Here is a 26,476-nt window from a genome sequence, read left to right on the forward strand (position 1 = left end):
ACTGTCTTCCATTCACCTTACACAATTCAAAGATGTCTCTGTACAAAACACACAGTGATACTTTTTGTGGGCGTTTTGGGTCCAGACGAACAGGTATCCGCCTATGAATACAGACAAATAAAAAGAAAACAGTTGCATGTATTATAGACTTTGCGTTAGGCCTCTTTTGCTCTCCAATGGGGTTTATTCCAAACGTCCGATATTTTGCCTACTATCCGAGAGCAGAAGGAAAATCTGAGCAGTGCGAGCCCAAGGAGGAGGAGAGCTGAAGCTCAGGAAATAAGCACAGGCAGGGTATATTTGAGTGTGAGCGCAGGGTTTTGAGTGAAAGCGGGACATAATCTGATCGTGAAATCAATAAGTCCTCCCTCCAAATACAGAAAAAAACAAAACATAACTGTTTACCTGCAGGCGTCTAAAACATGCAGAAAAGTAAGAAGGATTTCGGGCCCAACTAATCATACATTATATATTCACATGCAGAATCTGTTTACCGAGATTAGTACAAAGATAAACAGCCAGAAAGGAATTCACAAGACTATTGATTAGAGACATTTTGCCAGATGTTTTCCAGTGTGATAACCATGCATGTTGTTATAGCAGTGTTCATGTCAGACCCCTGCTTGTGCAAACAGTCTTCCCCTCACCAGTAAAGTTGTAAATTCCTCCCTGCAGGATAACTGGTTATTTTCTCACCCACAGTGACGCTTCACTTTGATAAAGTTTCGTTTAAAATCCAGGACTGAACGAGAGGATGAGGGAGAGAAAATAAAAAAAAACGAACGACTCATTGATTTCGTCGAGGCGGTGGCAGCGGTGACTGGAAACATCTGTCGCCCGACACGGAGACGGTTTCCTCGGCGGAGAGAGAGAGAGAGAGAGAGAGAGAGGAAAGCGAAGGAGGAAAACAAAAAGGTTTGTTTGTTGATTTTTTATTTTTATTTTACCGTGAATTAATTCTAACGTGCGTCCCTCGGCTGCTGTGTGTCCGCCGCTGCAGGCTGCGGGCTCCGGAGGAAGTGAGGGCCGGGGGCTGGAGCTCCGACGTGGCAGCGCACGGAGGAGGAAGTTTACCCAGAAAGCTGCACTCACCACCGGGCAGCTCTCTGGCTCTGCCCCCCGGAACTTCCCCTGGAGGAATCAGCTCAAAGGCGCAGGCTTAAATAACAGCGGGAATATGAGCTTAAAACTGGATTAAAAATGCCTGTGACTAATATCACATCAAATGTCCTTTTATCAGCACAACAAAGCAGATCAGTTAAAAACAACTAAATATGTGGTGGGGTTAGAATTTAGCAGATCTATACTTCTCTCAAACTGTTGAAGTGATTTACTTCTCATTGGAAATAAAGCTCTGGATAATAAACCCCCTTGTCCATGGAGCAGTATGGGGCTGCAGTTCCCCAAACCATTCAAGGGGGGTCGCTAATGTTCTTCTCTTCGCCCCCAGCTCAGTGAGCAGCACGTGGGCCAGGTCCTCCCAAACTTTGACACCAAGGAAGAGGATGAAGTCCACAGAGCCAGCACTGTGATTGGTTTAGTTAAGGAGCATCCATCTTTATATATTTATTTTCATTATGATTTTAGTCTTCAAACTGTTTATATACTTTAGTGCAGGGCCTTTTCTGAATGGGCTGTTTGCTTGGCCCGTGGTTATATGAATTATACAAGATTATTCCTTGTCATACAACACACAGTTCTACAATGTACAGTCACTTTTTATTGTTTGTGTGCTGGACGTTGTGCGCAGAGCTTTTATTAACAGTCTATGGTGCAGAGGGAAGTAAGAAAACTTTCATCCTACCTAGTTTATCTGCGATGAGGATTTCCCAAGTTCACAATTCTTCAAAATAAAAGCTCTGTAATTCACCTCAATATATAAGCATTGCAGCAACAAAGCAAACTAATTGTGAATAGTCATTATTTGAATGTTGTTTCCAAGATGGACATCAGCAACTGTGGCTCCTGGGAATGTTTGTCAGTCCGATATGGTGAAATCAAAATAATCAAGTTTTCAAAATGATCTGGCTGTGATTTTGACCCACTGACGTATATTATGCAAAGACGTAGAAAAAGACACCTTTAACTCAGTCTTCAGACTGACCGTTAGCACCTTGTGACTGCTACACAGCACTTGTCGCCTGTTTATACAATTTCTGTTAATATTGGACGTTCCACAAACCAAACTTGCCACCGCACTTCCTCAGGCCAATCAAATATACACAACTGTGAAGTTGATAAGGTGATTGGTTCACGAGACATTCGTTCTACATATAAAACAGACAGACAGACAGATCTTTGTAGAATAAGTAGGTAAATGATTCTTTAAATTGTGGTTATTTGACATTAAATATGCAGGGGACAGCCCCACACACTCCCTGTCCAAGGTAACACCAACCTCGCCTCACAATGCAGCAGTAGCAATAATGTAGTCCACTGTCAAGGAAAAGTAGGGCAGACTATGCAAGCTTGTATTACGTCTGACCCCTTCAAATGTCCTCATTCTGTATTCTCCTCATTTTCCTATGGGTTTTTTTTCACCTCCCTAAATTGTCCCTTTCCTCTCCCTGCAGCAGAACAAGGAGCTGAGAGGAGATAACTTGTAACACATGGGGCTTTGGGACTGGGATTATTGCCCATATTGAAGGATGGAGAATAGTCATATAGGGTCCTAATCAATAAATGTAGAGATAGTCTAAGGAGGCTAGAGGAGGATCAGAGAGGGATATGGAGGAAGATAACTGCTCGAGACCACCAATGCTCAGCAATCAGGCCGAACATGACAGCTTGTAGACCCAACCAATTATTTACCCCAGCCAAATCAATAGAGCGCTCTCCGAAAGATAGCCATCAACAGCACTATCTGCAACACATTCACAGCAGAAAGCACAAACACACACTGCACACTGCGCTCGCTGCCACTCTCACTCTCTGTCTCTTTTGCAAACGCACACACCCACACACACATTTACCTAGCAGGCACTTAGTTATCAGGCTTCTGTGGAAACAAGATACACATCATCTAATTACTGGACGCTGCAAAGAGAAGTATGAAAACAGGATGTGTCGAACTACGTCGACAGCGAACATTAAATCACATCACAGGGGCATGCAAAAAAAAAATAAAAAAACGACAACAACGCACATACATACTCGCACACACGACAGCACACTTTCATTAAAGGCCGCACAGACAAGCTGAGGGTACATTTCTGTGGTGATGAGTCGACGTGTGCGACCTCAGAGGACGTAACCCTCACCAGAGGAGTCACCGGCCCCTTCCTGGGACCCCAACGCTCCACATCACAGTTAGTCTCGTCTGTAATGAGCAGCGACACACATTGCAGGTGGTTTGTAAAAAGATGGGCTCTCGCTGCGGTTAAACGAGCCCCTGGGGAACTGGTCGGGAACCTGACAAGATGCTCACTCAGTGGATTTTGTACCTGGGGATTTGTAAAAGGATGCACTTTACCCACCCCGAACCTCCACATCATTCCTTTTGCCCTGCCCCCCCGGACCCTGCTTCACTTGCCCTCGCCTCATTGCACCTCGTCCGAGTCTCCAGCACCGATTCAGTGATCCAGCTCCAGATGTTATTGTCTTAAGCAGCAACTGTTGTATTTCACCTCACACGTTATCTCTTTATGTGGCTATTAGCTGCTGTTCTTGGCTCTTATCGAGGTAAAGAAAAATACAAGCGTGGCTCAAGGGCTCGGCGAACGAATCAACACCTTGCAACAAAAGCTGTTATGGCCACTGCCAACTGGCCTCGAGCTACATCCACTCGCCCCATACCCCACTCTTGATCTCAATTTCTCTCAGTTTCGCTTCAACCCACCTTCACTGGCTCACACATTATACTGTTTATTTTATTCTATCCCTCTCTTCCCCTTTTGCCTTTTTCCCCCAGAATGAGATATTTCACTTCATACTACATTAGCCCAGCTTCCTTAGACTCCAATTCACTTCATGACTTCATTTCCTTTTCTGTTCCTCTCCTTTTGTATCCATCCCACCATGACACTGCGCCTGAGGTTTCCGCAGTTCCCTCTACACTCTTCCCACCTCTAGGGGATCCTCACACATACACATACAATATATATTAATTTATTTATTTATATATATATATATATATCCTGCTCTTTTCTTTTGTGAAAAAGAAGTTACACTTCAACAAAGTCCTTTAACAGAAAATGTACCTTTAACAAAAACTTGAACTATACTCATGAATATGTGAAAATGTCCCCCCACCTACACCTTTGACGCAACATCTCTCACCTCCTCTCAGTCACTGCCAACCAATTTCCTCTCCACTTCTCACCTCCTCTCATTACTTCGCCCCAACTCCTACTCCTTTCCCATCTCTCCTCTGATTTCCCTCCCTCTTCTAATGCCGTTTAAATCTCACCCCATCCCTCTGCGTCTCACAGATTGTTGGAGTCCGTACAGAACAAACAGCGTGTAACATTTGAGCTCCCGTTCTTGTCAGTTTTGGCCTGCGTGTCTGTCGTCAGCTCGGGCCCGTTCAAACCAGCAGAGAGCTCGTTGAGACCCCCATCTGGACAGGTCCTCTGGGTGCTGCTGGTTTTTATCAAGTTCCACTGTGGTCCTTTTCAAATTAAAGCTCTTACTTAACGTCTGGCAAAGCTGTTAAACCAAGCATTACCTTTACCCTTATATCATCTGGCTGGACATCTTGTGAAAAACCTTATAAACATATCTGTCGAACAGGATTATTTGAAAGTCACCAACACCTTGACCTTTAAAATAAATTTTATGATGAAGGCCAATCAAAATCAACTGATAATCAGTCGAGGAAAAGGAAGAGCGATAAAGGCAAACAAAAGTAAAAGGGCAAAGATATAAAGCATTAATTTCTGATCAGAGCAGAACAACTAAAAGGGATGTTTACATCTTCTTTGCTGAAGATCTAAAAATACACATTTTGGATGGGATTTGGGGAGTGGGGGATGAGTGTCCCCCGACTGGGATGTTTTTTTCCCCCCACTTCGAAATCTAGGGCAAAACTCTGCGCGGCAACAGGAGGTATATGGGCGGACAGATGGAAAAGAAGGGAATATGTGTGTTCAATCAATGGAGGGAAAAGAGAGGGGGCAGCGGGGGAAAGGTGAGGAGGGGCACTGGCGGCCGGGGTCGGCGTGAACACGTCGAGCGGTGCCAAAATCACAGGCACATCTGCTGCTCGCCCCAAATGTTTCCAGTAAGCTTTAAATGTTTCCTGCAGCCCTGTGAAAGTGTACAGAACTGCCACGGGGTGGGGGTTGAAGAAATAGGTGGTCTCACCCTCCCCCCCATTAGACATTTCTATAAATTATTAATATATATAAACTTCTGTGAAATGCACAGGAGCACGAAAGCGAAGGTACGCTTCTCTACGCGGCAAGAAATGCAAATAAGCGGCTTTTAATGTGTTCAGTGAGTCAGACAAAAAAAACAAATGCTCAGCGCCCGCAGAGTACACAGCTGCTTCAAGCAAGTGTTGACAACTATCTTTATAGGAATTAAATATTGCTCTCCAACCGCACCCCACGTAACCGCCACACACCTGTGAATCAGATCACTCAGACTGCATGACATTAAATCAACGTGTCCGCCTTTTGACGCATCCCACTGAACCCACACAAACTCCTATATAATGTGCCTCAACATGCAACCACGTACACCACACACACACACACACACACACACACACACACACACACACACACACACACACACACACACACACACACACACACACACACACACACACACACACACACACACACACACGAAGAAGAACTACACACACCTTCAAAAGACGGATATGGTAACACACACACACACACACACACAACACACACACTCACACAGAGCTTAAACAGTATCCTCTGGCTGTGGGTTTGCCAGCAGCCAGCTGGTACTGTCATGTCTGATAGGCTGGAACAGAGACAGAGACGGAGACGAGGCCGAAAGAGGGGCGAGGGAAGGAGGGAGGCAAGCTGGTAAAGTGTCTACAGCAGAATGCATTAGTAAGACCCCTGTCAGTCTGTTGAGCGGTTGGGGAAACTGTATCAAACCCTGGCAACTCATTAGACTATATCTCATGTGGGTCCGCAGGGAGGTTTCCGCCATCCCTCATCCCAATCCGCTAGACTACAGGACGTCTTTGTTTTTCCGGAGCTCTTTCTGATCTGGATTTTAAAGTACTGTATCATAATTAAGCAAACTGAACATGAACGTTCCTTTGGTATTTTGCATTGGTAAGAGATACCTTTTGTACTAATTGTGTGTACAAATGTGTGTGTCTCTATTTGCCTCCAGACCAGACAATATTTGCTTGGTAATATGAAGAGTCATTGTTTGTGAGAATTAATGGCCACATAGATAGAAGCTGATGAAGGTCAGCGGTTTCTTTATGTAAAGCCAAGTGCCTGATCAAGACAAATGGGCCTAGAAATACAGCATCTAGTATAATTCTCTATTTTCAAACGGTTATGTCAAATGTCTATGGGACAAACTCATGGTTATCACTCTGTATAGTGTCTTCATAGATGTATACAAGTTAATACTGTTACACAAATCCTGGCAAGTTATCGCTTCCGTTTGGTTCCCTATAGGAAATCCTTGGACATCATTAAGTCACAGAAATAATGAGGAAATAGAATGGCATTTAATAGAGTGTATACCTCCGCCAAGGCCCCACAGTCCCTTTATGAAACTTTTTTGGATCTGCACCAAATGGCACACACTCATAGATTTCTTTTTTCATCAAGATCAATGAATGAATCCCTGGGAAATCTGTTTAAATGTCAAAAAAACAAAAAAAACAACAACCAACAAAGCACCTCACCTTGAATTGTTGAAAAGAAAATTCCTGGATCCACCTCTTTGTCCGGAGTTCTTTTGTGGCCCATGACTCATCCTTCGACCAAGCTTCTGGGAAATCTGTTCGGTCGCTTTTACAAAATTCTGCTGAAAAACAAAGGTATGGACCGGGGTGAAAACATCAGCATATTATCTGCGACTGAGCTAAATGCTAAAACCCTCAAATGTCCCACTGGAAATGATCAGTCAGAAGAGTGATTAGCATACATTATCAATGGGGTATTCACTTCCTAAGGGTATACACATATCTCATATAAAACAAGTCTTAATTTTCTATTATTTAAAGAGATTTTCTCGGGTATTCTTTACTCATCAGGCATTTAGTTATTATAATCATTAATTATAGGTCATTTCAAGTCTTTTGACAATCAATTCTACTATCAGCTTGCTAGTAAGTTGAGATAAAGTCTATTCCCCAGCTTTGTTACAGTAATATGATAATATAATACGTCTTTATTTACCCACGATATTCAAGTTAGATAATATTATCTAAATGTAAATCATGTTTTTTCATAACTGGGGCAAAAGAGTTTACGGGCTTCAACCAAAAAACACAAGTCTATCAAAAGGAGTGGTTTCCAGAACCATAAATAGCTGGGTAGCATATAAAGCAAAGTTTTAAAGTCTTATGCATGCCCTTTAATTACAGTGAAACTTTATTGCAAAACCTTTTATGGTGCTTGGTTAAATTACTGTAAACTGTGGAATGTATTCATCTCTCCCTTATACAGTCAGAATATGCATACACTTATTCTTATTGTAATGGAACTCCTCATAAGAAAAAGACATATAGTGCATAATCACTTTAGTTGAATCTGAGATTGCAGTGGCATTTGAACAGGATATTGTGAAGTCCTCACAATCCCAGCCTCAGAGATTAACATCCATAAAGAGTACGGTAGAGCAACCATCACCTGTTCCCATGTTTTATTCACAGCCTCCACCCGTGCATTACCATACATATTTATAGAGATAACTGCATTTACATGTACATGGACACCCTTGAGCATGTGCGCGCACACGTACACACACGTGCACGGAGAAGTTCAGCCTCTCCCTGAGGGCTGAAGCTGTCATTTTAGTCCTTCACAGCAGTTACTGTACGCGTATGTCCCATGGAGCACACACAAAGCTCCATTGTGTGTGTGTGTGTGTGTGTGATTCAGATTGACTGATAGATCATGGCTGTGGGGCAGGTGGGCATTGACTCATCTGGTGTGTCGGGGGGTGGGATGTATGGAGGGGAAATTGGTGGAAAAGTCAGGGGGACGGATGAGATGAAGTTAGGAAGGGGTAGACTGTCGGTCAGGCTGCCACTCAGCCTCATGGGAAACGGATTCCGCTGACGCTCAAGGGCAAACCAACAGGGAGGGAGGAAACCAAACTAATGTGGGAAAGAGAAGCAAGGCAGGAGTGGAGATGGTAAAAGGTCACAATGCGAGGGCACAGGAGTGAGAGATTCAAATGAACAGCGTCACCACTTTATTAATCACTCAGCCTCGTGAGACGTGGTTGCGTGAGACGTGGGAGAATGACAGGAACACAAATAAAGACACCTTCAAAAAAACGGGGGAAATTCTGGTAAGCAACGTGCAAAAAAGGAGAGAAGAGCAGATGAGTAATGTCACAGGAATGAAAGAGGAGATGACTGGCATGCACAGGCAGTAATAAAAAAAAAAAAGCATAAACAAAGGGAACAAAAGAGAATGAGAGGTGTAATATATCACCTTGGCTGAGCTACTAAATCAACAGGTGATGTCATGTGGTTGAATGCAGAACTGTCATGCTCGGTTTGGGGCGACGGGGGTTGAGATCGGAGTGGGGGTGTAACTGCAACCTTGTAAACGAGGTGGGGAAAAAAGAAAAAAAAAAAAATCGCTCTCCATTCTCATTATCCCATCATCACTCGCTCTCTCTCCGCAGTTTGTATCAAAGCGTCTCTGTCTCTCGCTCCCTTTCCAACCCGCGACCCCCACCTCCTCTAAGCTGCTCTGCTATTCGCTGCGGCGCGGCTTAAGATGGAGGGATTTTTGCCCTCCTCCCCCTCCGTGTCAGTTCACTTCCAGTACAGACGGCTATACACAGGGCCTGCATCTATCAGCAAGGAGATATAAGCTGCTGTGAATGTCAAGGGTCAACTTGTGATATTATTCTGCTGTTAATGGCCCACCATGTTATAGGGCCTCTAATACCCCTGGAAATGACTGCTCAGACAGCTACAGACTGTGTGTGTGGGTGTGTGTGTGTGTGTGTGTGTGTGTCACATCATGAGGCTTTGAGACCACCTTGCAGACTCCCACATGACTTACAAATCATAATCAGGATTCAAACTCAAAGTATTTTTTGTGGATTCTAGCGACACACACACACACACACACTTTGCATTCACTTCCTTTCATTGTGGACAGCTGATCCAAAACCTTATCCCTGACCTCAGTAAAAAATCCCTTTCCATACCAGCACGCCTGGAAACGCACCACGTGACCACTCACGCGCACTGGGAATGTAGCAGAGTTGATGTGTTTTAAAACAAAAAAGTAGTCATATGAAAGTAGCTTAAAGAGTCAACAAAAACAAGTGTACACACACACACACACACACGATGACATACACACAAATACTTTTGACCCTTCATTTGCACTTCACCAGCCTCTGTTCAGCTCTGACCTTTACTTTATAGTCTCACTTGGGTTCACTTACTCTAAAGCATCACAAACATCATTAAAAAAGGAAGGAGAATTGAATGGCATTTAGTCAAAGTGTGCGTGTGTGTATTGGGTCTGAAATTCATCAAAATTACCTTTGTCTCAGTGTGAAGGCAAAAGATAAACGCTGAGAGGCTTGTAAATATTACTTCAGTGTAATTCCAAAGCGGCCACAGGTGCAGCCCTCATGCATTTATTAAAAGCACATTTGAATTTTTAAACTGTTGAATTGCGCTGTGTTTTCATGCTGATCTGCAGATTCAGCTCGTGTCTCCTCTCCTGCTGCGATGAGCAACAACAGACTCGGGCGCAGGATTTTCAAAAGAGGGCAACGTCCTCCACATCACAACATTTGAAGATTTCCACGGAGACAAATTCAACACCAAACCCTATATGCATTATGCTGTAGGTCAAACCGATACCATATCTTCTTCTGGGGACTGATAAGATGAATATCGCAGGATTACTGGAGCCATGTGTAACATTTAAACATCAATGACATTTATTTTGACACCTATAATGAATCGGTTTATGAAAAAGGCCTCCTGTCAGGGGCGGATCTAGGTGTGGGGCCCGGGGGGGACACTGGCCTGAAGTGACCCTGTCCTGTCGGTATTGTTTGAAAAAAAAAAAAAAAGTAATTTACTTTCAATACTAAATATAAATGCTACAATTTATTAAGAATTTTTATTTTCTAAGCTAGGAGCACACAATGCATTTGAACAAGAAGCACTTAAAAAATATGCATTCGATGACGTGGCTTTGAATCAAAGCTAAAGAGCTAACAGTAAACAAGGAATGGCTTAAATGTGCATCTTACTGCGTCAGGAATTGTGTATAGATGTTGGACTTATAATTGGCCCCTCTGTTTAAATTACAGCCCCTGATTAAGAGATAATCCTAGATCTGCCACTGCTAACTGTCACATCAACTCTTCATCACAATACAGACATTAATTAGAAGTGCTAAAAAAATAATGGCATAAGGTGGAGGCTATCATCTCTACCATTGTCTCAATTGATTACGGCATTACTCATAATTTCAAAACCATATATTAATGATTAAGAATTCTAGGAAGAGCAGTTATTAAATCTGTGTGCAAAAAAACATTCTTTTTTTGTTTCTGAATGCCTTTGTTCAACCGAGCGTTAACAGATGTCACGAGGACTACCTGATGAGGTCTGATTCATTTCTTTTGCCGGGAGTGGCCCTACATTGTTCCCCATCCAGTTCTAATTTCTAAGTTCTGTTTTTCATTTTCTTAATAAAAGCATCGAACAGCGGTGAGGGGGGGAAAACAAATCCAGATCCTTTCAGAAAAAGTAATAACTCGATGCAAAAAAACACTCCATTGCAAGTTTAACTCCTGCATTTAAAACCGGAGTAAAAGCATAGATGTATTTTCAAGATAATTTAATTCTGTATAATAAGTGCTTATTCTGAAGAGCGGCCCCTTTCAGGGTATTCAATTATCCGTTAATTAAAATGTAAGCAGCATTTTAACGCTAGACAGTGAAGGTGGAACTAAATGTAACTACTTTACACTCCATTGCCAGGTTATTAAGTCCACCTAGCTAAAACTAATGCCGTCGAACACAAGGGTCCTGCAGTAAATCCTCCTTTCATGTGCATTATACAGAGAGCTGTCTCTGTCACTTAGCCAACCGTCATGGATAATAAACGACAAAATAACAGAAATGTGTGTTAGTACAATAACAGCAACACTAACCACTACCCCTCCCTGAAACACCATCAACAAAACTGAACATTATGACCGTCACAAAGGGAGTTTACGAATTAGCCTTCGCAAGCATAGGAACTTACTTTATATTTTACATTTTTAAATTCCTCATCTGTGAAGTAATGTGTATTTAACAACCGTGACAAAATGTGGTGGATCAATGTTATTTCAAAGAAAATATAACATAGAGAGAAGTAACTGGAAACACTTTCAACTCGTGCCAAAGACAAAGTTTATATATTAAAAATCTAAATAAAAAGAGGTGGATTTTGGACTTGTCCGGGCCAAATAATGGTTTTCATCAAGTGTATAGAGCTGAGACACACACACACACACACACACACACACACACACACACACACACACACACACACACACACACACACACACACACACACACACACACACAATATAGTACGTACATTGAAACTCAAACTCCACACTCCTCCTTCCCAGTAAAAATATTCCTGAAGCTACGAAGACTGACTCACCAAGACGGCTACATTCTCTTGTATTCGCTTCACCTGACCTTTGTAATGTATTTCTGCAAAGAGGAAGGACTGTGGATCATGTTCATCCTCTCTTGCGTTTGAAGCACGTTCATGAGGGATTTTTAATGACCAGTATGTATCGGGGTGATTAAAGCAAGATCCTATCCGTCCATGTGGTCACGTGATAAATAAAATGGTGGCGGTACAGAGGGGGCTGAGGGTGACCCTTATCTTGGTTCAAGGATGGTTTCAGCCTCCTTGATATTTGCACAGCTTGTCCACCCTCTGCTGGTCGATGACCTTGACTTCCTCCCGGGTCAATTCTCGTGACCAGTATTCGACCGGTGTTGAACAGACGGTTGATGTTATCTTCACCGAGTGTTGTGTTTCCCGTTACTTCTGCAAATGTTGTTGTACACAACTTCTTTGCCCCTTCCAGAAGCTTCTGTCTTTTGTGAGTCATAATATTGCGAGGATAAAGTCGTAATTTTAGGCTATGTGTCGTGTTCGAGGGGGAATATATGAAGATCAGCCTGTTACCTGTGTTAAAATGAGGAATATAAAGCATCTTGTTAAATTATACTTCAGGTTTAATAAATCACAAAAAAATTATTGTTGTGGCTCATCAGCACCTTATAAGAAGTATCAGGACTGTGTGTATTCTGAGGAAAGAACCACACAGACTTGTGCCAATGGCCTCTTCAGTGGAGGAGGACTGTAAAGCTTTCGTAGTTTCTCAAGAAGTGAAAAGAAGGAGTTAATCTCCGGCGAGCACGGGTCCTCGTTGCTGCTGATTTCCTATTTCCCCTTTTTTTTCCTCTTTTGGTTGAAATACGTCGATTTCTTTTCTCTTTAAATTATGACTTTGGTCTTGTAAAATTACAGCCTTATTCTCAAAATGTCAGATTGAGTTCTTTTCATTATGGCAGTAATAAGCCATCATAATAACGTCAATCTAGGAGTCATTGCCACTGTTTTTTCAGCCTGTCTATCGCCCCCCCCCAAAAAATTCATATCGGTCAGGCTCTAGTTCTGACTTTCTAACAAAATAAGAGAAAATAAAATCGATTTTTATGGTTCATGTTCAATTAAAATGAATTATAACCTTACGTGTTTTTGACAAGCTGTAATTTTCATTCTTTATCGTCGATTATCTGAAGCCTGGGTTTATAGACATGTGTGCAGACACAGACTCTCTGATCAAGAGGCAAACTTTTCCAAATACGACACCAGTTCAGGCTTTTCTTTGCCCTTGATAGCCCCCATCCTGTTGCACTATAGCTGGCTTAATGGTCGTCAAGGTAACCACTCCATGATAAGCCTAATTGCTCGCGCAGAACAATGCATGTCGTGAATTTGACAAATGTCCGTATGGCCGGCTGGAAAATCATTGCCATCATAATTGCTGTTACATGCGCGTAGGGCAGCATGAGCACGTACCTGGGCAGCTGGTGCATATTTTGTAAAAGGTCTGGTTTTTACGACAAAGAGGGCAGAACAAGTGCCACACTGGAATCCTTGTACGCTGCTTCTTTCTTCTCCCCCCGACTCCGACTGTTTGCTGTTGTCTTTGTGAACGCCATTTGAATATTTTTTTGACTTTTCCTCAACAATTTCTTATTCAGACGGCGGGAGGCTGACACAGCGGCACAAGAGAAACGTTCTGCACAGTCAGGACTCTTATGAGCTGGGATGATACACACCAGTGATATTCAAAAGGAGCAGCTCCTTGGGATCGCACTCCTCCTTTGCAGAAGCGATGAGAGCGGCACAGAGACGTGGTAATAAAGCGGAGGCTGTGGTCTTAGCCTTGCCGGCTCCTTTTTTTTGCATAATGAACAGTGTAATTATTTTCTGTTGCTGCGCTGCATTGTGTTGGGGTGTTAATCCGAACAGATGAGAGCTCAGGTGGACAGAAGGCAGTAAAGAGCGGCGGGGCTGTTGCAGGGTTTAGTGCGCTGTGGCCTCAGCTGTAATGAAGCAGGTGGATGCGGTGGAGGTGCAGAGGAGGGAGCTGTAATCTGGGAGGCTGTCTGCTTTATTACCCCACTGTCTTGTCATGAAGGCACCACACACACACACACACAGAAGTAGAGCGGAGATAGAAAGGAGGGGGGGGGGGAATGAGAGAACAAATCTGAATGTGTGAAGTAGGGAACCAGAGGGCGAGGGAGGGAGGAAGGGAGGGAGGAAGGGGAAGCAATCAGCCGCCTGGTCCTAATCACGTTCCTCCCTCTTTCCTTTTCACTGGAGCCCTGCTACCAGCTCCAGATTTGGACGCATTAAGTTGCCTGAATTATTTCATAAGCGTCTCGGCCTTCACCACCAGCGAAGTGGGGGGAGAATGCAAGGGATTGATGTACAAGGAACTGATTAGACCTAATTATGAATCCTGATTAAGGCTTTTAATTAGTCGAGCCAGCACTCGAGCTGGAGAGGGCAGCAGAGATGAAGAAGACAGTGGGGGGGAGAAGGGGGGGAGGCTGGCAGGAAATGTGGAGGAGGAAGTCTGCGGCAAGGACGAAGGTGGGGCGTGAAGTGGGAGAAAGTGAAAGAGCGAAAGAAGAGAGACGGGCGTGTGGAATATTGATGTCCGGGTGACAATACTGGATATTATTTCTGATTGATAAAATATTGAAAAGCAGAGAAGGTGTGACGCTATGGGGTCAAGAAGAGACAAGAGGTTGATTCCACTTCAGGATATTTCACTCAGAATGGACTCAGCAGGTTATAGTTTGGGTTTATAGGTTAAAGAGCTCCTACTCTATTTGAGAATAGTTATACATGACTTATGGGAGACAGTGATATGGAACTTTTTCAATAACACTCAGTAAGGGATTACAGAATGGGGATGTGCATTAGGTGACTCAGTTCAACTTCAACTCGAATTAATGCAAAAAAAATTGTGGTTTTATGATTTTATGAAAACTCCTTCTAATGGTGGCTACACTAAAATGTGGCAAAGCTACACTACAGTGGAAATTATTTAGCTACAGCCGAGCCGCCACTGGTTGAAAAAAGACGAGGTAAATGCCAATTATATTGTTATACTGACGCCGAGCTTGACAGCTCATTCTTGACCTTGGAAGCAGCAGTTGAGAAAACAATCTCAAGGTTCACTTAATGGCTCATTTCTAAGCACCTGACTGTATCCCGCCATCTCCGGGAGTAGATGCTGTTTGCTCACTTGTCATTAAGGCTGTCACATTTTAGCATTTCAAATACGCAACCTGCTGTAGAGCAAGGCCTGCCTCGTAGGTCTTTGTTTTATTTATTCAAAAGTAACAGTCCTAGCTGTCATACAACCAGCTAATATGGATTTTCAACATCTGCAGTTTCATGATAACTGAGCCCCCCCCCGTGCTGATGAAGACCATATGAAACACCCAAAAGCAGCAAAATAAGAGAAAATAAATCTATTGATATTTTACTTTGTGTTAAACTCACACTTCACATTTAAACTGTCCTTTCAGAGCCACAGGTCCAGCACGTCACTGCACTTCTAAGGACCGGACAAGATAAGATGACCTGACGTGTTCCCCCATCACCAAAATATTGTTTTGCTGCATGGGGCTTTGCTCTCATTGAAGGAGGCAGGTTCTACTGATACCTGTCCACTCTGATTGGATCAGTGGACCGACTCCACTCTCGCTATTAATTACTTTTAATAATGCAACAGTTTGAATATGTAGCGCACACTGTAAAAAAATGCAAATCTATTTAAGCAAAGTACAGATAACGGATAAATGTGGAACAACAGAACACACGATCCAAAGTTCGGACAAGCCAGAGAGTCACCTGATTCATTGTTGTCATTCATTGTCCGGGCAACTAATCAGAAATCTTCAAACTAAGCTGGAGGAAATCTGGCCAGAAGCCCAAATGGAAAATAAAACAAGACTGAATTTTTACAGTGTCTGTCAGACTATAGAGTGTTTTGCCAAATATACTGAAGTTGCATAATGAAAAAAAATTAAATAATTACTGAAAGAACATGTTATTCTAGAAAAAACCTTTCAATAAATGTGAATGTGTATTGAAATACAAAAGACAATGTTCATTTTATTGCATATTTTAAAACATCTTATTAACATTGTTAATATTTCTAACGTTAACCCTTTCTTTTAGATTATAAATGCATTTGTCTTCGGTGTGAGTGGTAGTAAGTGAAACAGTTAATTAATATAAAAGCCTATTTCTGCTGCTAGGGCTGTATAAATTAATGAGTCGGTTTAATAGCTAAACCACCACATGCTATGGTGGAAATTGCAGCTAAGCCACGAGCACCTCTGCTAATCATTTGAGCGGGGGAATAAAAAAAAAAAGATTCTTCATAAAAGACAAGTCTTATCTCAGCCTTCATTTTCTTTGCAATATATTTTAGATCAGCGTCAGTGCTTTTTCGAGCGACCCCGCCGAGTTCATCAGATCTCGCGGTCCCACAGGATTTTCTCTGGGGAGTAAAGGGACATATGTTAAGTATGAGAAACACATCTGTGCCTCTCACCAGAGAATAGCGGGGAGAGCTGATGTTTCCCTTTGACTTTTCCTCCAGTGTTTGCATCCGTGCTTGTGATCTTCCTCTGTAGGAGAGCCATGATTTTGCCGCCGCACAGTTGATCTTCACATTTTGACAGATCCTTGTTACAAACACAACCTCTCAGCTGTTACGTTCTTCGCCTCTCATCTTCCTCCTTTCCTCATTTTCTTGTGCTTTTCCTTTGTTCTGCTTCCCATCTGGCTTTCCCCCCCCCCTCAAAGTACTTCATACTCTCGCTCTCTCTCTCCGTCTCTCCTCTCTACTGTAGACCATTTGGCACAAACCTCATCTCTCCTCCTCTCATCCCTCGTTCTCACCTCAATTTTCGGCTGTTGCATAATTAATTAGCAGCACTGTTCACTATCAATGCAATTACTCCAGAGAATGGGGAAAGAGAGAAGGGGAGACAGAGGAGAGAGAGAGAGGGGTGGGAATAAAAATGGGAGAACAGGGCCAAAATGGAGATGCCGTGACAATGTGGAATAAATAGGAGGAGGGAGAGAGAGAGAAGGGGAGAGTGATTTCAGCCCTTACAGGGATGGAGTCAATATGAGCTAAAATCAAAGTGGTAATTTTGACAATGTGAAATCCATTTGGAGGCTCGGGGTTTCCACACAACAGAGGTTTGGCTCAAAATGGAACATTATACACCTCTTCATATTAAAATGGACTTCATTTTGAACATTTCAGACTTCATCGGTGTATTTATTTGCTCGTATCGCATTCGAGCCTTTTAGATCTGCTAAATGACGCACCTCACTACTGTTCTTTTGTCTGGGACCAGATGCTTCAAACACCAAACATCTGCACATGCACAAAAGCTGAAATCGTCACGGCAGATTTATACATCTGACTCATTGGGAGAGTGTCTGCGTGTACGCGGGCCAAACACCCATTCCCCAAATTATTCATAGATTAATGTCGACACTCCCTTGTTTAATCTTGTTTGAACATAACCCAGACCCATTCTGTTCCTGATCTGGCACTGGCAATGTCAATGGTGTTACGCACAGCCATATGTGTCGGTATATTGTGTGTTGAGTCCCATTACAGCCCACTAATAAAACTAATGACATAAGTGGGTCAAATTTATGGTTTTCTGATTCCCACAATACTGGATATTTGGGGTGGGTGACCATTTCAAATGATTTACACATGCTGAAATACTGTAAAGCCCGTGGAAAGAGATGTTTTTTCATACAACCATGAATGTCACTGCTGCTGAAAGCCATGATGTAATGAAACCATTCAAATGAAGAGTAACACATGGTGCAAAGCAAGCGTGAAGGTATGCACATTTCCCCCCCCCCTCACAATAAATACCAGACTTTGTGTTTTTCTGTTTGTTAAGTTACTTCATTTCTTTTTTTTTTTCGGCTCAACAATTACAGGTCAAAACAAGGTGACATATTTGTTCGCGATTGACCCAGATAAGTACAGCCGCATTCGCTGGAAACGACATTTCTGCTGTCGCCTGGCTGGCAACATATCAGCGGGGAGGTTGTTACAGCCGAGAAGGCATTTCAGGTCACTCGCAGTAAAGCGCACATCATCGCTGCCAGAGATGACAAATTATTTATTGCGTCAACAGCAACATTTTCCCTCCGTACCATTTACTGAAGCCTACTTGTTTAAAGCAAGCCTGCATGTGAAGAAACACCACTGCAGTTTCATCCCGAGTGGAAACTTTGATCAGTTACGAACAAATAGCCTTTAGCGGAGATTGTGCCAAGACCTATTATTTACTCTGTGGCTATTAACACCCAGCCAATGCATTCAAGGATCGATGCCATTTGTCCGCTAGTAATTTGTTCGCCAGACATCTTTTTACACTGTTGGGATGACGGCGTTGAGTATTTCATCTGTGACTGAGGGATCTGGGGAGTGTGATGCATATGGAGAGGCTCGCCATACCAAATCACCAACAGAGAGAAGATGCTCTCTGGAGTCTGACAACCCATAAATGGCAGATGGACTAATACGACTTAATTCCTTCTGCCTCTAATTCTTTGTCCTGTTCCTAACAATGCGACTCGCGGCTGGAAGCACTTTTTGTATACAATGCAACCGGTGTCATTGTGTGCTATTCTTGGCAGTCTGCCACACTGTAGCTCTCAGCACTCCGTCATGAACTGTCACGTCTATTTGATCCCGTGCAGATCCTGATCTCCCTTACATTGAAAAGGAATAAACAGGATGTTTTAAAAACGTGTCAAGTAAAGAGAGATAGACGTGCGGAGGAGGCCATTTCACTGGATCCTATTTCCCTATTCATCTGCAGCCCATTCAGCCTCATTTGATTGTAGTTTCCGTGGCTTTGCTTTCAATTACTGAAATAGCAATTCTATGAGCATTAATGAGCGAGACACACAAAAGGCCAGCAGAGTGGAAAGGAAAACAGTTTTAAAGGAATTTATTAAGACACGACTTATATACAACCATTTGCAGGCACACACACACACACACACACACACACACACACACACACACACACACACACACACACACACACACACACACACACACACACACACACACACACACACACACACACACACACACACACACACACACACACACACACGCAGAAATGACATAGAAGGTATTTCTAATTACAGGCAAATATATTCATTGATATTGTTGGAGCACTTTGTCATTGAGGGATGTGATTTGCATTGAAATTTTTTTTGCTGTTGTGTTAATTGTTTACTGTGGGCTAATTAAAGCCCGCCTGTCATTAACGATGATCACTGCTCTCAGCAGATGGAGGCAATGGTGACAGACCCCGACAGAGGGAGGACGGGAACAAAGGAGGTTGACAGAGGGAGGAGGAGAGAGAGAGAGAGAGAGAGAGAGAGAGAGAGAGAGAGAGAGAGATATTGGACAGAAGGGTCCATGTGCGTTTTTTTTAAGCCATGCTAGCGGCATAGCTTTCGGCTTGACAACGTTTGACTGTCAGTCCAAAACTTTAGTCCACACTGATCCATCACAAGACTTATTGGACGGATTGACTAAAACAATTTTGTTTATGGTCCCCAGAGGATGAATCTTGTTGACAATTGAGGTTTTGAGTGGAATTTACATAACCATATTCTTGTGCGTCTTCGTTTGTGTGTGTCTGTGTGCTTGTGTGTGTTCTCGTGCTTGTATGTTTCTGCATGTATGCCTGTTAAGGTGTGTGTGGGTGACGGTGTGTAAAAGAAAGAGAGACTTTTGTGCAGGCTTGTGTCAATCACTGTTAGTCTGAGTGGATGTGTTTGTTAGTGCATGTCCCTCTCTATCACTGAGTGTCCATCCACATTAGATCCTATGGCAGGATTAAGTGGCACTGGTGAAGGTACATGGCGGCCAGGAGTGGTTATATCTTCATTTAACGCTGGCAGCTGGTGATTTGTTCCTGTGCACATTTCACAGGTCTGTGTGTATATGTGTGTGCGTCTGTCTGTATGCATGCATACACATGGACTCAGGAGTAAATGGGGAGTGAAGAGATTTCAACTCAAGCTGATCGACTGTGTGTGTATCACGAGTGGCGATAAGTGTGTGTGTGCGTGTGTCTCTGCAGGTGTTTGTGTGGGAGAAAGAGAATAGATGGAGTGATAGATGGTAAATAGCAGGGGAAGGCTAATCTCTATTGATAAGACAGGAAAGATCACAGGTGAAGGTTGCTGATGTAGAATCGATCAGGGGAATGCAGACCGGTTCGGTTTCCTAAAAACAATCCAAGCAAGAGACACTTGGGAATGCCGATGAAATGAAAGCAGATAAAATGAACTCTACAGCGACGCGGCCTGTTGTACATTGGGTGTGAAGATTGGTTCTGCCCTTCAAAATGTTAAGGCTCAACCACGGAGGCCAACAATCGTCTGGCCTCGCTAAAGGCACTACGCTTCCTATAACACAACTCAGATCGAATGTCTTTCACTCTTTATAACGTAACAAATTTGTAGTCTTGAAGGCCAAGATCATATAACTTCTGGTGACAAAGCTCAATTCACAGTCTGTTTATATTTTATTGCCAAGACTCACAGGTTTGTGTAAATGCAAATGTGCTCTTGTAGCGCAATCATGAACTCTCTCATAACAGCCGATGCAAATCACATTTTTAGTCATCGAATCAAACACAACAACTCGCCGTCCTGAATGTTTCTGTGATCTATGACGGATGCTTAAAAAGACAGTCGCCACAGTAACCTGGTTACATTGTTTCTCACAGAGTCAGATCCCATAAAACCACAACTTGTAAATATGAAACAGTTGTGTTAAATGTTTTATAAGCTGTAAACTACATTGTGACTGTTCTTTGATGAAATACATGGTTTAAATATCACATTTTAATACCCAATTTATAAAAAAAAAAAAAATCTACTTTTATGGGTTGAACATGGCTCATAACGCCGTCCAGTGCTTCAAACCATCTTGGGCCTTGCAGGGCCAAGTCCACCGTTTGAAAAAGTCAACACTCCAATTAAAAGGAGGGTGTCCCCCACCACCACCGGTCAAATCTATGCTAAAACTAAACCCCTAAACCCCCACCCTCTGCCATACAGACATGTCCCCCGTCCTCTCTGGCCTCTCAGCGGTCTCACACACCCACACACTGGTCGAATTGCAGACTGAGACAGTCACCTGGGACCAATGTGCTCCTCAGACATGGTTGCTTCTGCACCGACTCTCAACCAGCGACCTGTGCTGGTGGTTCAAACAGCTCGGGGTGACTATGGTCATGGTTAGAGGTGCTGTTAGGCAGATACCAGATATCAAGAGCCAGGCAAGTTGGTTTCCCGTCTATGCAGCAAAGACTGAAGTTCATAAACCCCACCTTTTCTATGTTAGTTGATGGAACAAGGACCGACTTAAAAAGTCAAAGTAGCTGTTGAATAAATTCTAGTAGTTCTTATTACACTGATGTATGTTGAGGTGATATTTCTTAAGCTAAAGTTCGTTTTAATCGGTTATTTGATGCTACAAATTGGGTGAGAAATCACCATTAACAGCTGAGACTGACTTGTGATTGATGGACTCTCCAAATGATCCTTGTGCAGGATATTTTGGCTTCATTTTTTCACAATGAAAAGATTCATATTTTCGTATTTAGTTTGCTGACATGATGATGGCATCAGTCTCTTCATCTAACTCTCAGTAAGAAAACAAATAAGCACATTTTCCAGAATGTCACACTATTCCTTTAAAGGGTAGACAGTTTGCATCACAGTCTGGGGAAATTAGTCACAGGTCTTTCTCAGTCTAGGCAAATTTTTGGGATCATAAAGAGCCATAAAACACCAGCAGGGGTCTTTCCAGGACTGGTTGTTTTACGACATTATTTCTTTAACTTTTTGAGGTGTGACATATCCAGCAAGACACAACAGGCATTAAAACGGCTACAACTGCTCCTGCACTGCTGTATGTTTGTGTGCATTATGCATCTTTACGGGAGCGACACAGACAGAAGCAGGGGCTCGTGCCTTGCATAGATTGTTTTAAGCCATCTGCCAATTTAAGCACCCCACGGCAAAAACAAAATGGCTATACATAAAATAAGTACAAAGGAATTAGACTCAGTGATGTGGGATATAAATTACACAGTTTGCAGCGGGTGAGCCAACCCATGTTAATTTGGACCCAGCCATGCCTACCCGTGTATGTCCTTCCTCGTCCAAGCTCACGATGCCAACTAACCCCAGCACCTGCTTCCTCTCAGCTCCTGCCCGAACAAACAAAAACACTTTCATATCAGCATCAGGTTATGCTTGACTTTTTCTTTTTAAGAGAACAATAATTGCGTGTCGCAAACATAAGGTTGATAGTAATTGCAAAGAACTTATCTTTCAAAAAACAAAAACAATTTGCTGTACAAAAAAAAAGGTGTGTGCACTTCATTTCCTGACTTAAAAGCTGGGTAAACAAAGTGTGTTTATCCTCTAACAGTGCCAATCAGCTCTTTGTCTATCTCGCTGCCCCCAGGCTTCTGGCCCATATGCCTGCCTGGTCGGCGAGCCTGGTTACGCAGGTCAGGACCCTGCCAGCCTCACTGGGACGCAAGACTGTGTGTGTGGAAGTGTGTGTGTGTGTGTGTGTGCGTTCATCTGTTACAATCAAAGTGCATCGTGTGACAGATCACCCCTGACCCTACCCCTCTGGGAAAGAATATCATATGTGTGTGTGTGTGTGTGTAGACCCCTGCACTTACACACTACAGATGTAGCATGTGTTCGCGTGTCTGCCGATGAACATGTACGCATTCATGTGCTTGCATCAGGCCCCATATATCTGTATCCATCTTTATCAGCAGTAAGCGTGCCTGACCCCTTACACACACACACACACACACACACACACACACACACACACACACACACACACACACACACACACACACACACACACACACACACACACACACACACACACACACACACACACACACACACACACCCCTCCTCTCCCCTATCAGTGAATTCTGAACCAGATGGGGTGCCAGGGTCACCTCTGACCCCCTACCGCACTGTGACTGATGGGACAGCCCAGCGCTGTCACCCCCCTCCATTGTACCCTGATGGGCATCTGACACCACTCGGGCCCATTCATTAAGCTGACTACTGCCACGCACCTGAGCTTCTTAATAAGTCTGCCAATCAGTGTTATTCTATAGGCGATAGGTTTCGATAACTCTTTGTTGGAGCAAATTTATCAGAGGAGTGTAATCAGTCATTTGTCACATGGCACCTGAGCTTTAAAACAACGCCGACAATCAGTGGATTTGTCAGTAGAAAGTAACTGACCTGTAGTTAAAGGGTCGATTCACCCAAATTACAAAAAAAAGAAAGAAAACATTTTCTCATTTAACTTGAGTTGTATCAAGCCATGCTTGAAAAATCTGTCTGCTTCCACCCCAACACTATGAAGGAAACTGAAATAGTGTTTGCAGTGCTTTACAGCTCTGAAAATAAGACATTTTTAAAAAACACAGCTTTCCAGAAAAGTGTCTTTGTCACCCACAGACCACAGTGAACAATTTCCTCATCACCTCTGCCAGGGAGGTTATGTTTTTGTCTGCATTTGTTTGTAAGATAGTTAGCAAGATTACGCTAAAAAGCACTCAACTGATTTTTCATGAAATTTTTGTGGAGGGATGTGGTATGACCCAAAGAGGTACCCATTCAAATTTGGATGAGGGGGCAGATTCAAGACATTTTAGTTTTTTTCACTTTCTTTAACCCATTTTGAACTAATGCAACATATGTGTGTATGTACATGGAGCTGGATGAGACGTGTGGTTCTCATCCACAATATCATCATTTTTCCGGACCTGTGACTGATGATATACAGCGCGATTGGATGAACAACTAGCAGGAGAGGTGAAAGGCATAAGGTCGGGTGCATTACTCTGGCTTTATTGTTTTTTATATTATTTCACAAAGTTTACAGAGAAGAAAATATTTCGACATAGTGGGCTTCTTTAACGTTTTCATTGATTTCTCAGAGAATACATTATAATAAATCGGGCATGTTTAGGGGACTGAAATTTATAAGCGTGTGCAATTCGGTGCAGAGCCAAATAAAAATCCAGACCTAGTGAATTTAGAGACTGTTAAGTGTTAGTGGAGGTACGCACTTCACTGAGTGCTCTTCTAGTCAGAAAGTAGTTCCAACAAAAATAGTCTTCTCTGTGTTGCTTCTGAGTTTTTATTTTTTTTGCATGCCCTGTTTCATTGATAAAAAGTCACTTCTTTTGTAATGGGGGTGCAGTCAGAAATCTCGGAGGTGTACATCTCAAAACCTCAGCAGATAAAGTGAAAACTATCAGCATAAATAAAGGTCAAAGAGAAAATTTGATATTTAAGAAAATCCATGAACTGCCCATTTCAACCCTGAAACCCCGCGGCACCTCCCTCTACAGGCTCACAACATGGAAAGCTTGGCAACTTTCTGACAGGTCATACCACACATATACACATTTTAATCAAAAGGCATGCACTTCTTTCTGCCTTTGATAATTCTCTGTGACACTATCTTTATCTCAGCTTTTTGTCAGCCATGCATCTTCATGTGTCGAGCTCATGAACTCTGACTGGGATGTGAAGGGTTGCTATTTTTAAAGTGCGCAGTGTACATCAATACCCATCAGGAGGAGTAGGATATTTGTGTCACAGAATGTGTGGGAATGCCTTATACGCTAACACAGCGAGACGAATTAGCACACAGAATCAGCCGTGGCTGTTGTAAATCCATTTTTCTCCTTGCATATCTGTAATAAACACCTTCTTTCCTTATGAGAACTAGTTATTCCCTTGTGAAGATTGTTTTTTCCCCCCAATATGGGGAAATACATCTCAGAGTATTATGCGATTGCTTCAGCACGCTGCAATATTCAGTGTAATGTAGGATTTTTTTTTATACCGATCAGTGTATCGAGTGAGATCGAAATCAAATGGTTGCATGAGCCCAGCGATCTAATCTCTTTAGGGCAGAGGTGATAAGCCCAAAAAGTTATTTCCTACAAAAATGCCAAGGAGGGTTGACGAGGTCAATCTGCGTCCCAAACAGAAAAATGATGATGTGACTTTTTCAGAAAGACATTACAGCTTCCATCCAGTACAAAAGGTATTTTAGCCTCCATGTGGCCATATCCTCGACAGTGTGTGCTTGGTAAACTAGTTTTTGTTTTATGATCATCCTGAATGGCTGCAATGACATTACAGGAACAAACGGAGAAAATAACAGGAACAGACAAGATAAGACAAAGTGCAAGTAGCTCACACTGTGTGGGAAGCAGCAGAAGCATGACCATGTCACAGATGATAAAAACAACATGTGGAGCGATTTCTTTTTCAGAATGATTTGCACGCCCTCTTACAAGCGGCACTGACGGCAAGGAAAACTGACTCATGAGTTTGAATTATTTTTGGAAGTTAGAGAAGTCTGCTTTCGATTTGTCTTATTTTGAAAACAGTAGGTTACAAATCAGGTTTTGAACTGGACTGAGAGCACTGGGGGAAAATCTAAATGAAAACAATCCAAAAAGCTATTTGCCATCTGCAATCCATATCCTTTGGGAATAACGTGCATATGCAACAGTGAAATAACGGAGGTAAAACCATTTGGGGCTTTAAAGGTCAAATGTTGACTGTGAAGCGCCATCCGTACTCAAATGAGGCCCCTGGGGCCATGTTTTGAAGTGAGCGTTTAAAATGAGTACAGTGAATAGCACAAGCAGTCACCTCTCACACTCTGAAGGTTACATTATTTAAAAAGGGCACCCTGTCCCAGAATGAGGGGCTTTCAGAACCGCATGCGGATACAGTAGTTCTACATTTAGCCAAAGCACAAGACCACCACTGTTAGCTCTGACTCAATGTGGAGGTGTCAGTCCGTGGTGATTATTCACTTTGCCCATCCTCAGGTACAGTTTGGTGTTTAATTCTAATATATTTCAGCACACATTTTACTCATGAGAAGTCAACACAATCCTGAAACTGGGAAATGCTATCGTAAACGAATGCTCCTCTAGTCTGACTGTAGCATGCCACTTGAATGTAATTGGAGCTGCAGGGATCCGTTCACAACACAATCAATCACACTGATGACTGATTTTGTGCAAAAAGCAGCTTCCCACTGACAATTTCTCTCAGCATTTGAACTACTTTGCTGCATTACTCTGCCTCCAAGTAGTTCACATCTGAAATATAATGTGATTACTTTCCATATGTGGGATTTTGCCTTATTCTGGGGGACAATGGGGACCTCGGATGATTTAGGAATCTAATCCACATCTGTGTTTCATGCGTGCCTTTACACCAGATAAATAAAGTCAGTTTTTCACTCTAATTTAATCCCATGGATTATCTCTGGAGATGGCAGAAACATAATGGGTCTCCATCCTGTAGCTAGGGTTGGGGTTTCATTATCAATTTTCACTGCAGCCTTTGAAATATACTAAACCAAAAGACCAAGACAAAGTGTGCAGGAAGATCAAAAAAACGAAAAAATGGCTCCAAATAAAAGATGAAGATGTAGATACACGTTTCACAAATTATCAAATGATAACTGTTTTTGGCAGAGTATGGTAATTCACAATGTAATTTCACAGATTACAGACATGGCAGAT

The 26,476-nt window shown here is 42.7% G+C and overlaps 1 protein-coding gene across 7 annotated transcripts in view; it reads right to left on the reverse strand.

The window, feature by feature from the left end:
• serpinh2 (serine (or cysteine) peptidase inhibitor, clade H, member 2) overlaps positions 1-26,476 on the reverse strand; it is a 62,278-nt gene that overhangs the window by 18,623 nt on the left and 17,179 nt on the right. The window contains exons 1-2 of one of the 7 annotated variants that reach the window (XM_035149598.2): positions 948-1,119; positions 17-101 (exon numbers count right to left, since the gene is read on the reverse strand). Coding sequence is in view for 3 of the 7 variants with exons in the window: in XM_035149589.2 (XP_035005480.2) it covers positions 17-138 (122 nt within the window). In the remaining 4 variants the exon portion in view is untranslated. Of the gene's footprint in view, positions 1-16; positions 657-947; positions 1,120-6,853; positions 6,976-26,476 lie in introns of those variants that run through there. The other 6 variants (XM_035149594.2, XM_035149600.2, XM_035149588.2 and 3 more) reach the window with 6 other exon arrangements.

The sequence above is a fragment of the Hippoglossus stenolepis genome, chromosome 23 (genome assembly GCF_022539355.2).
Source record: "Hippoglossus stenolepis isolate QCI-W04-F060 chromosome 23, HSTE1.2, whole genome shotgun sequence".
NCBI classification, from domain to species: Eukaryota; Metazoa; Chordata; class Actinopteri; order Pleuronectiformes; family Pleuronectidae; genus Hippoglossus; species Hippoglossus stenolepis.